Genomic DNA, 12,700 nt, shown 5'->3' with positions numbered 1-12,700 from the left:
CGGGGTCCTGGGATCGAGTCCCACATCGGGCTCCCTGCATGGAGCCTGCTTCTCCCTCTGCCTGTGTCTCTGCCTGGCTCCGTGTCTCTCATGAATGAATGAATAAATGAATAAATAAATACTTTAATAAATAAAACGGGTGTCATGATTCCCTTGCTCTGAGAGCTAAGGGGTATATTGCATGTGAACTCTTGCAATGTTGTAGAAGCTCAGTAAGAGAGCCCTTAGAGTATCCTGTTCTCTTCTGTTTTCCTTGGAGTGTGTCTTTGTGTTTCCGCAAGACTGACTTCTCTCATCTCATTTGTTCAGTTGTGTCTTGGTCAGTGACATTTCTACCTGTATCAGCTATTTCTCTTTTTGCTCCCCCCCTCCCCCCCGCCCCCCACCTCTGTCCCTCAAGCCCCCGAACTCACTGCTGTCCGTGTGCCATGGGAGGGCCTTCTCTCCCCCCAGCTATGTCTTACACCTTTCATTTTTGTGGGACACGTTGCTGGGACCAGTCTATTGTGTTTGAAGTATTCATTACTTTTGGTGGAGGGACAGGAATACATGGTTGGTGAAGACCTACTATGTGCCAGATGTTCTCATTATAGATTTTATTTAATATTTTTAAATGCTAAGTTCATAAATGATGCATAAATGTTTTTTTGTAAACATTTCAAACACTGCAGATAAAGTTAATGACCTTTTACTACTCCTGGCTTCCTCATCTCTCACCAAACGTTTATTCTGATGTATTTACCTTCCAGGCCCTTTTCTATACTTGCACATACAATATACATATGCATTCATAGATCCCATATATTATTTGTGTGCATATGCATATATGTGTGGGTTCATGTTGGATTCCTCAATTTTTTTTTTAAGATTTATTTATTAGAGACACAGAGAGAGAGACACACACACACACACACAGTCAGAGGGAGAAGCAGGCTCCATGCAGGGGACCCCACATGGGACTCGATCCTGGGTCTCCAGAATCATGCCCTGGGCTGAAGGCTGCGCTAAACTGCTAAGCCACCGGGGCTGCCCTGGATTCCTCAATTTGCTATTTTCTCCTAGTATTGGGCCTTGAAGACCTGTTCATAGTGCATACACATTATTCTTTCTACTTTTTGCATAACATTCCATAGTGTGGCTAGCCATTTGCCTATGGAGAATACATGTTGTTTGTATTTGTTTATCACAAACAATGCTATAATAAACATCTTCATTCATACGTGCAAATGTTACTCTGTGACGGAGAAGAAGTATTGCTGGGTCATAGGTTGTATACATTGAATTGATGCTACCAAATTATCTCCCCAGAAACTGCACCAGTACATAAACTTAACAGCTATATATGAGAATATTTCCCCCCTATATTCATGTTGCTAACCTTATAAAGTGAGAGGTGCCTGGGTGACTCAATTAGTTAAGCATCAGACTCTTGGTTTTGGCTCAGGTCATGATCTTAGGGCCCTGAGATTGAGCCCTGACTGATTTGCACTGAGTGGGGAACCTACTTAAGATTCTCTCTCTTGGGATCCCTGGGTGGCGCAGCGGTTTGGTGCCTGCCTTTGGCCCAGGGCGCGATCCTGGAGGAGACCCGGGATCGAATCCCACATCGGGCTCCCGGTGCGTGGAGCCTGCTTCTCCCTCTGCCTATGTCTCTGCCTCTCTCTCTCTCTCTCTCTCTGTGTGTGACTATCATAAATAAATAAAAATTAAAAAAAAATTATTTAAGATTCTCTCTCTCTCTCTCTCTCTCTCTCTCTCTCTCTCTCTCTCTTTCTCCCTCTGCCCTCCCCCCCACCTGCTCTCTCATTCTAAAAAAAAATTTGTAAAATGAGTTAAAAGTGATGTCTCATTGTTTTACCTTTCCTTCCCAGGATTAAGAATGAAAATGAACATTCTCCATAACTTACAGTTTTCCTACGAGTTTGCCCATTTCTCAATTGGATTTTTTTCTAATTCATTGTTCAATGTTATATATTCTTTTTTTTAAAAAGATTTATTTATTTATTCATTCAGAGAGAGCGAGAGAGATTTTTTTTTTTTTTTTTTGCAAATACTTTCTTTGACTTTATAGTTTACATTCTAACTGTGTTTGTGGTCTTCAAGTTTCAAATTTGATGCACTCTTTTTCTCAGTGGCTTTGAATTTCACATCTTATTTCAGAACATTTTTCCACACCAAAATCATCAGGGCTTCCTCCTATATTTTCTTTTACTACTTTTTTGCTCTCCTTTTTATGGTTAGATTTTGAATTTATTTTTGTGATTGGTATAAACTGGGGGTTCTAATCTAATATTGTCTATGGTAATTCATTTATATTTTTAAAACACAGAGTGTGGGATATTTACATAACAGAACTACAGAGATTGTAGTCCATGTGTGATGTGACTGATTTTCTGTCAGTCCAGTTACCTGGTCCTTCATTCATCGGTGGGATTTATTTATTGAGTAACTACTAGTGCTGGACACTGTGGTAGTATATGGAATGCAGTGGAGAAGAAAAAAGATATAATATCTGTCTTCATGGAGCTAACTTTCATTGCTGTGTGTGTTTTGGAGGAAAGGAACATATTTAAATAAATTACTTATGATTATGGACGGTTCTACAAAGTAGGAGTACAGCATATTATGCGAGCTTATGACTGGAGGTCCTAATCCTGGTGGTAGTGCTGGTAGAGAGGTGCTTAGGGCAAGCTTTCTTGATTAGTAACCTCTGAGCAGAGTTCTGAAGGATAAGTGGGCAGACTGAGATTGGGGGTGGGAGTGAGAAGTAGAGTGAGTAAGAAAGAATATTAGAAGTAATTGAAAATACTGTATATGCAAGGGTCCTGAGGTGGAAAGGAGCTTCAGGTGTTGGAGAAACTGAGAGGATAGGGTCTAGGGTCAGAGAACAATAGAAAAATATATGAGATGGACCTGGTATTGTGAACAAGGATCAGATCTGATAGATCAAAGATCTTAAGCATTATCTGCTACAGTTAATGGGAAGCCATCGAAGGATTTTAATTAAGTGACATGATTATATATACATTTTAATAAGATCTTTCTGGCTCCTGAGGAGAATGAAAAGTTCAAGAGGGGCTATAGAAAGGGGATTTACAAAGTTATTATTGTAGATCCAGTGCTTGGACTAAAGCCACAGTGTGGAGATGGGGGGCATTAGGTTGTTATTTTTTTCTTTAATAATATTTGAAGAGCAAAGAACTAATTATGAGGAAAATGGTTGCTTCTGCACTTGGAAGAATAATCTTGGAGAGATTATTTTCCAAAAGTGCTGGGGGTAATCAGTGGAGGGGGGTCCTCTGAAAGTGTGTATAGCTCTACTCTTTTAGTTGTTTAGTCCAAGACTAGCGAATACCAGGTACAGAAGCAGATGGTTCTGGAAGAGTTATGTGTAAATGGCATTTTTATAATTGGAGTCCTTTAAACTTGCAAGGAGAATATGTCATTCAAAGGGGGGTGGTGAGCCAATTGTTCAGGCACTAGATGCTTAGGTGAATATGTAATCACATCCAATTCTTTGTGTATTGCACCTCAACCTTTCTTGTATTGGAGTTTTAAATTTTTATCTCTAAGTTGATTGGTCATTTATGAATATAATGGAATTATAAGAGTCTGATAAAAACAGAGATGACTTTAGATGGACTTTAAGGAAGACAGCAGGAAATCTTTAGTCTGAGGTAACTGAAAAAAGTGGGGAAGTAGCTGGGGAAGCTTGGGAAAGAAAGGCATATTCTCTATCTTTCTCTTGGGGATTTCTAATGTGCGTGAAGGTGACTAGAACTGAACAGGTAAAGCTGAATTTATTACTTGACAAGTAAGGGAGAGCTGTATCTCTCAAAAGTGACTTTGGGCTCTGTGAGTTACAAGGGAAGGACTACTTTGTAAATAAGGAAAGGAAGTTTTGCCCAAATAAGACAGGAACATGAGGTTACCATTTGATTGGTTGAGGAAAGGATTGTAAAGGCTGCTTTTGAAATGGCCACTGCTCTGGTTTACATCAGTAATAGTGGACACAGTTCTCAGTAAAAATAAGATGATATAATAGGCAGTTTTATATGTGTAAGCCTGGGAGTTAGAATTTTTTTTTCAACATAGCATTAAATGTTCTGAGAAATTGAGTGGTGAAGAAACTTACTTAACCTTGTCTAACTCTGTATCTCCTCCAATTTGAGTACTTGAACCCTGCTCTTATTAACTAATATGTAATTGGAACATATCACAAAAACAATGGCTTTGCTTAAAGTGTGTACATTTTTCAGGAACAAATTAACTCAAGAGCTCCTTGTCAAGGATTTGGCTCAGATGTATGCACAAACTCAACCCTATCATTAGAGCTACGAGTAGTAGAAAAATAATTAATATCCAGGGATCTGAGTAAGGGGTTGTTTATGATATTGGATGACTTATCCAATGGATGACTTCTTGTGTAATTTCTTATTTTCTTGGATGACTTCTTCTGTAATTTCTTATTCTCTTGGAGAAAGTTGGGGTGTGTACAGTTGGGGAAGGTATTTGGGCTCTAGAGCCCTAAGAAACAAGAAGCAATGTGAAATCAAGCTACGGTATGTTGTCTCTGTGGCCAGGGCTCCTTTTCCCCAAAATAGCACTCTGGCTCCTGCAGGCACTGGAAGTAGACAACATACCTCTTGGGGACTTTGGTGAGACCATATTGGTGAAGATCTAAGACAGGGCTGCCTAGAAGTCTTGTAACTCATTTCATTCTTGATATTCAGGTGTTGGAGCTTCTTTGTTGGATAGACTTTTCCAACTCTGGTATTTCCAACTCCAAGCACCGATTTTCTGGGAGAATATTAAAAAAATGTATTTTTTTCCCCAACAGAATCAGTACCCAGCACATTGCTTGGTACATGATACCAACATATAAATAAAATATGAAAAATGCATGAGTAAATGGCACTATTTTGATTTTCGTGAACGTGGAGTCGTACTCTCACATTTGTTCTCTCCTTTTATAAGATCTGTCAAGGTGTTTTATGTTACCCTCTGTCTGCCATCAAATAGGTAACTCTTAGATAAGCTAAATCTAGGAAAACTAATATTTGTGAAACTTGAAAGCAGATTAAAAAATTTTTTTAATATAATATAATATAACCCAGGTGTCTCAGTTCCCCTAGATATAGGTTACCTGGAGCCATGCCCAAGTTAATGAAAGTCTGACGTTCTTCCTAAAATTTCTGCATATTCTGTAGCCATTGCTGTCTCTAATCCAAACCACATCATTCCAGACAAGAAACTCAGTTCTTCCTTGCATTACACACATATGTATTCACATACACGTATGTGAATGAGTGTGACATACACATCCTGCTCATATGTATATTTGGTAATGTAGGAGACTTTACTGAAGGTTCCAGGAGAAAGCAGTTGGACAGCATAGAAATGTGGTCTCAAATTGAGGATAGGCATCTCCATCCTTAAAATGTTCTGTAGGCTCCCCAACTTGGAGACTTCTGGTAAATTCCTCTTTTTGGCTCATTTCTCCTCTCTTTACTTTTCCTCTCTGAGGAGCACTTAGATATTACCCAGATTTTCTCATTCAGGGCAATTTAAACCATGCTTTTGATGATAGGGCTCTTGAAAATATTCATCCTTAGGGTCTCTCTGCCTTCAAATTCTAAGATAAATCAGATTGGACAGTTGAGATAATAACATTTTCATCTCATTACACTTTGTTTTGCTTTTGCAATTTTCAATTCAATATTAAAAGGAATGTGCATCAATCCTTTCTTTAAAAAAATCACAGTTTAATGGGCTTTTAATGATACACTTTCTTTGCTGTGGGAAGAGGGGTATGTATATATAATACTCATTCTTACAAACTATGGCTCACCTCCATCATCATTTTGTAGTAAACCTTTTCTGCCAAATGTCTTGCCTGAGAACATGGTTAAATGAATGGGTTTGTCATTTGCCTTGAGGGACCTTATATGATAACCTTACATGTAAGCCCTGTCTTTAATGTAAACTTGGGGCTGAGTTTTCCAGGAAGAAAGCCTTCATAGTTGGCTCTCTGACTTCTTTTGGTTTCCTAGGCACCTGGCTTACCTAGATTGAAGCATAGGAACTGGCCTAATTCAGTTGGACATTTTCACATCATGTCCTCAAGTTTTGTTGTTATCTGGAAATAAACACCTTTACAGGTATGGAAACATTTGTATTCTATTAAAATTAAAGTCCCCTTATCAAACAAAAACCTGGCTTATTTAAAACATTTTTGAAAGACCCATTAGAGTTGATTAGGAGCCTGACGTATACTGTGAAGAAACTAAGTACTGAGAAAATGCGTGGGATGTTTTATGCCTTTGACAAGGAAATGAGGCAAGAAGAGTTATTATAAACAAACAGGGAGACAGGATTCCTTACATTTTTTTTAAAGTTAATGACAGTTGTCCTTGACCTTTGTGGTTTCTACATTCTGCTTATAATTGAAAAAGTCCTTAGTCCTACTTCATGCATCTGAAGGTATTCTGGGATTTCCTTGTTGGAGAATGAGTTCACTTCTTTTGAAGGAGGACTCTTGGTTCATTTATAGGTAACAAACTCTTTATAGGAGACCTTAACCGTCATAGTTTACTTTCACATTTTTATCTTCTCCACAGTCTTCTTTCACATTTAATTTTTGTATCTGTCGCATGTTGCATGTTTTACTCTGGATGATGAGTCTTTGGACAAGTCATTGTCTTCCTTAGGGCTGCTTTAACCTCCTTGTTTCTAATTGTGTAAATGAAGGGATTCAGAAGGGGTGTGAGGATAGTATTTAGCACTGACACCACCTTATTAATCTTAAAGGAAGAGTGTGTTGTGGGTCTCAGGTACATGAACAAGACAGCACCATACAGCAGGGAGACTACCGTCAGGTGAGAGGCACAGGTAGAGAAAGTCTTTTGTCTGCCAGTGGCTGAAGGGATCTGTAGGATGGTGGACAGGATATAGATATAAGAAATTACTGTGAAGAGGAGTGACCCTGGGATCACCAGGATGGTCGCCAAAAGACCCAGGAGCTCCAGAATGCTTGTGTCTACGCAGGCTGCTTTCAAAATGGGACCAACATCACAGTAGAAATGATTGATGACATTGTTGCCACAAAATGGCAACTGGATGAGCAGAAGCATCTGACAAAAGACAATGGTAAAGCCGACCATCCAGGAGCTGAGTGCAAGTTGCAGGCAGAGGTTGCTGGTCATAATGGTGGGGTAGCGAAGGGGCTTGCAGATGGCCAGGTAACGGTCAAAAGACATGATGGTGAGGATAAAGAACTCAGTGGTACCCAGGAAAAAGTGGAAGAAGGACTGCAGTAGACAGCAGGGGATGGAAATGGTTGCTCTTGCCACCACAAAAGTCTCCAACAGTTTGGGGATGACTGTGGTGGTGTACCACGTCTCTAGGAAGGACAAGTTGCAAAGGAAGAAGTACATTGGTATTTGTAGCCTGGGCTCTGCCCACACAATGACAATTATGAGCCCATTGCCCACAAGGGTTAATATGTAGATGAAAAAGATCACTATAAAGAGAGGGATTTGTAGTCCTTGGATATCAGGAAAGCCTACCAGGATGAACTCTGTGATTGTTGTGCCATTTCTCATGTCCCTCGATAGTCTAGAAAGACGAGCAAGAAAGTAGGTCCTTAGAACCATGCTCAAATACAGGTTATGGACAAAAAACCAAAAAAACAAAAAAGGAGTATTCTGATTCTACTTAAAGTCCTTCAGGATGTCTCCCTCCTCCCACAAACACATATACACCCTAAGCACGCCTTCCTTACTCATGATTGGGCTTGATCTTTGCCAGCTAAACCAGCTTCTTTTCTTTTTTTTAAAGATTTTATTTATTTATTCATGACAGACACACAGAAAGAGAGGCAGAGACATAGGCAGAGGGAGAAGCAATGTAGAACTCGACCCCAGGAGCCCGGGACCATGCCTTAAGCCAAAGGCAGATGTGCTACCGCTGAGCCATCCAGCAGTCTCTAAACAGCTTTTGATAGACTTTGAAAGTACTAAGTACAATTGATAACTGGAGAAGTAGTTTTCCATCCATATACAGCTATAAGGGTAATCACTGCAATGTGTTATAACTGTCAATAATCCGTATGATTATTAGAAGTGTATATAATGGTATGTCTGCATAAACTGAACTGTGGTCCATAAGAAATTAATCCACACTCTTCTATTATATTCTAAAAGAAATTCTTGGTTTATATTATAAATACATTTTAAAAAGCTGATTTTACGACTCCCCACCCCCAGTCTGTGTGTGTGTGTGTGTGTGTGTGTGTGTGTGTATTTCTACAACTAAAAACCATAGCTGTTGTATATTAGCAGTGAAATACAACTTAGATAATAGAACAGATGTTTTTCTCAAGAATCCACTTCCAAATCCTAATTCAGACTCTTAACAAAGGAGACTAAAAAACATTCAAATGAAATGAATAAAATTGCTAAGCAAGTAGGAAAATGTACTAAACTTTAATTCAAAATGCCAAGACCAGCTGAATTAGGGCCTAATATGCAGAAGTACCTAATCAATGTATACTAGATAAAGATCCATAGACTCGAAACTAAAAAAGCGAAAAGGCTAGCAAATGCTTGGGATAACAAAGTGGATCCTGGAAAATACATCCCTAACAAAACCTTCCTGTATGACTAAGTATCTTTTCATACCAAGCAAAGCATTTCTATTTGTATCTGCAAATTCATAGGTTGAGAACTTTCTTCTTGTTCTCTTAAAATTCACTGGAAAACAGTAACACTACTTCCTATCTTATTGAGGAGGATATCTTTTTCTTCCACATGGCTCTTCTTTGCAATGGATAAGGTAATTGCTGTGAAATGAATTGCCCCATTTTCAAAGTATGGGAAACTTTGCATGAAAGAGGCAGTTCATAGTTTATTGATATATGACTTAATTCTATCCCCATATGAGAGAACAAGAACTCTCTGAGAGCCTAGAGGACAAAAATACTTCCATTTCCTCCCACTCTTTTCTAGACCAGGAAGGATTATTTTTTTGCCTATTAAGTCAAAAGCTTTAGTTATTTCCCATGAGACTATCAGAGACACAGAAGTATTTGAATTTGTACTAATGGTCAATATAACTGGCCTTGTCCCTCAAAATAGGGCAGATACAGATTTATCTTCGTTCCCCGCTCAGAAGGAGTGGCAGTCTCTCCTGGTTAATACAAAATTACTAAGGGCTAAACATTCCATAATTTGGAGAAGAGAATTAAACCTATATATTCCATAGGCATTTGTTGAGAGCTTCCTATGTTCCAAGTCCTGCTCAGGGACTAAGGAGTTTATCATTTAAATAGGGAGGGTGATAGTGTAGGGAGTGATAGTGTAGAGTTGGGCACAGAGTGTTTTGGGAACACCCAGAAAGACCCCTTACCCAGCCTGGGTGGGGGTTAGAGGTTTTCTAGAGAAGGAGAGGCCTAAGGAGTTCAATAGGAAAAGAGAGTGGGGTAGGGAGGGCAAATGCATTCCAAACAAGGCCTGAAGCTTGTGAAAGATGGCCAAAGCAGAAAATTCAGCTGGAACTGGAGCTGGGAGGTGGGCCTGTCCCAGCACTTCTGATAAGCTAACAGATGGGGTAGGCCTCCTATGAATCAGTTTACATGATGGGTTCATGAGACTCTTGGAGGAGTGAATCTTGAGCCAGGGAGTTTGCGAACCTGGGGCAAACTTTTGCATATGCATATGTACAGAAAATACAGTGTCACCTTCTTTGCCAACCTGTGTACACATTTATCTGTGTTTCATGAGGAAGGGGCTGCAGGTGGTAATCGAATGCGCTCCCTGGTCACAGACAGCACTGCTATGTATCTAGGTGACAAAGCAAGGCAGAGGCAATGCAGACCTTATGCCCTTTTGTAAGGGCCATGACTTGGCTTTGGCACCACGAGGACCCAGGAGTAGCAGCAATGGTGTCAGCTGAAATGGTAGCAGCAGAAGTGGCCATGCCTGGTGAGAACAGTGGCCCGAGCAGCAATGGCAGGGGTGCCCCACAGAAGGGATGCAGAGCAAAAAAGAAGTGGCAGGAACCTGGTGGTAGCTGTTTGGACAACTGATTAGACTGGGTGGTGAGCATGTGTGAAGTTTTGTGAGATTTGGAGGAAGGTCAGATAGCGTGAGTTAGCAGGTTATAGCGATATTCAAAGAAAGGAAAATAACCTTAGGAAGCTAAGGTGATAAGGTTAAAATACTGGATTAAATATTGCAGTCGGCATGCTTACCAGATTTAAGTAGAGTCTAGACTCTTTTTCTTTTCCTTTGGAGAAGTTACAACATAGTCATATGGTGTTGCTCCTCATTTCACCATGGCAATCGGTAATTGTTCTGTTCCTGTTCGCTCCTTACTCTTCAATCTGTTTCTCCTTTCTCTTCCAGGCTATTTCTGTTCATGCCATTATCTTCCATTAGCATCAGTACAGCCTCCTAACTCCCTCTCCCCTGACCTGTCATACTCTTTCCTACCCATGTTTCAAATTATAGCAAGATGGTCATTCTCAAACACAATTCTGACCACGGTGCTCCTCAGGACCATCAATGCATTCAAGGCATTGATGATCTCCTCTTACCTTACCTGGTCTTCCAGCCTGATCTGCCATTTACCTTCCCCATTCTATGCACCATGCTTATTGAGTTACCCAAGTGTAGAGTCTGGCTCACTATTTGTAAATAAGGTTTCCCTGGAACCAGGCTAATTCATTTACATATTGCCTGTGGCTGCTTTGGTGTTACAGTTGGCAGAGTTGAGGAGTTGCAGCGGAGGCTACAGAGCCCCCGAGGCCTAAAATATTCCTGAGCTGGTGCCCTTTAACAGCCACAATTTGCTGACCCCTGCTCTAGTTCTCTGAAGGCGCCATCCTCCTTCTGGGTCACCTAATCACTACACATGCTATTACCTTGGCCTGCGTCCTCCGCAAGTGTCTCCAGCTTTTGGCTAAGTCCTATCTCACTTCTAGACCCCAGCCGAGGAGCTATGTCATGGGAAGCCTTCGCTGACTCCCCATGTCCACAGTCTAGCTCTGGTGCTACTCTCACTCCCTGTAACCCCCTGGGCATTTCCATCTCTGAACATTTACAAAATTGTATTTACATTTTTTGGGGGCTTCCTCCACAAACTCTAAGGCCCTAAGGGCAGCAAAAATATCTGTGGGGCCTATGCATTGGCTTGGCATAAAATAAACCCTCAAGAGAGATTTTCTAAAGGATTATATAAATGGATAGTTTGTGTCCCCACTTACCTATGAGTTTATGTAGACATACATGTATATGTGTATAAAATGCTACTGTTGTATTTCAAATGCTGGGGACATAGCAGGGACTGTTTGCTAAATAATTTGTTTCCAAGTCCGCTGCTGCTGCTTCCAGCTTTTATGTAAATGTTGCTGCATGCAAATCTTTCTGCTCCATCTTTCCCTAATCAGAGTTTGTGTTTCTTACTGTGTTCTGGTTATTCTCCCAGATTTCCAGATTGCCCAGAGTACAGAGAGTTTTCTTAACCCACTTGGCGCTTAATGCTCAATGGTAGAGTGGAATCATTTTCTCTGAGCTATGTTGTTGCAATCAAGTATCCTTCATTTTTCTTAAACATGTCATGGTCTCAAAAGAAGAAAAATAAATAGAAAAGTATTAACAAATATTCTTTCTGAATCTGGGCAATATGTCCCAAACCTCACCTTTTGTTTGTTTGCTTCTTCATTTGGCTTTTTAAAAAAACTGTTGCTGGGGGCAATTTCAATTTTATCATGTGCTGAATTTGAAGATGCCCAATACCGTATGACCTTAAAGCAGAGGCACCTAGATTATACTCTATAAACTCCGCAAAAGGAAGTGCATCAAGAAGCACTACTTTGAAGACTGTGAAAAACAGGAATGCAAATAAAGACAGCCAGTTTGAAATTCATCCCAAGGATTGATGGATGTGGGTAAAATGCAGTGTATTAAGACTGCTTGCTGGTGCAAGCCCAGTCACGGTTATGACTTTTCTATATGATACTGAGATGCATTTACTGGAATTTATTTCAAGGTTTCAAGGCATCAACGCTAGCCATATCTATTCGTTCTACAGAAGAGTAACACTTTACCCAGAATAGTACTCTTTGCTTTTCTGTAGCAAAGCAATACTCACAGCACTAATGATTCTCAGGGAAACAGTTCTGGTCCTCAGGCGGGTCCTTATCCTCCAGCCGACTGAAAAAGAATGAGAGATTTTTATAAAGGCACAGCATTGAAACAAAATTTCCTTCTCCTTTTTTTTTCCCTTCTTTTTTTTTGTACCAGGAAAATGAATCTCTCTAAAATTTAAGGTAAGTGCTGATATGCATTGCTGAATTCTATTTGTAAAGCTTTCAAGAAATGGAGAGATGGCTTCAGTGTTTAAGAGAATTGTGTTCAAAGTGATTAATAGATCAGTTCACACTAAGTCAAGATTTCTTCTCTCAAAATAACGAGTTGTTAGTTGTTAGTGGGGCACTCTCCTAGCTTCCTTTGGGACATTGTCTCCATGGATGTGCTCCAGAGACTCCCAGGAGAAAACAAAGTCTCACTAAAAGTTAATTCATAAGTCAAGGTAGGGCACTGACAGTTCTCTAAATTCTAATTGGTATCAATCATCCCTCCACTCCTAAGATAATCAAAATATGAGAATTCATGACTTTATGGGTTTTAGATTTTGA

General features: G+C 40.0%; 1 protein-coding gene across 1 annotated transcript; it reads right to left on the bottom strand.

Annotated features, from left to right (window-relative positions):
* Positions 1-6,442: 6,442 nt before the first annotated feature.
* LOC112671522 (olfactory receptor 6X1) lies at positions 6,443-7,619 on the bottom strand. Its single transcript, XM_025465792.3, has one exon. It carries the CDS (start codon positions 7,602-7,604, stop codon positions 6,666-6,668), a length of 939 nt encoding a protein of 312 aa, XP_025321577.2. The 5' UTR covers positions 7,605-7,619; the 3' UTR covers positions 6,443-6,665.
* Between the last annotated feature and the right edge of the window lie 5,081 nt (positions 7,620-12,700).

This window comes from Canis lupus, chromosome 5, assembly GCF_003254725.2.
Source record: "Canis lupus dingo isolate Sandy chromosome 5, ASM325472v2, whole genome shotgun sequence".
Classification (NCBI taxonomy): domain Eukaryota; kingdom Metazoa; phylum Chordata; class Mammalia; order Carnivora; family Canidae; genus Canis; species Canis lupus.
This window is presented reverse-complemented; position numbering and strand designations above follow the sequence as displayed.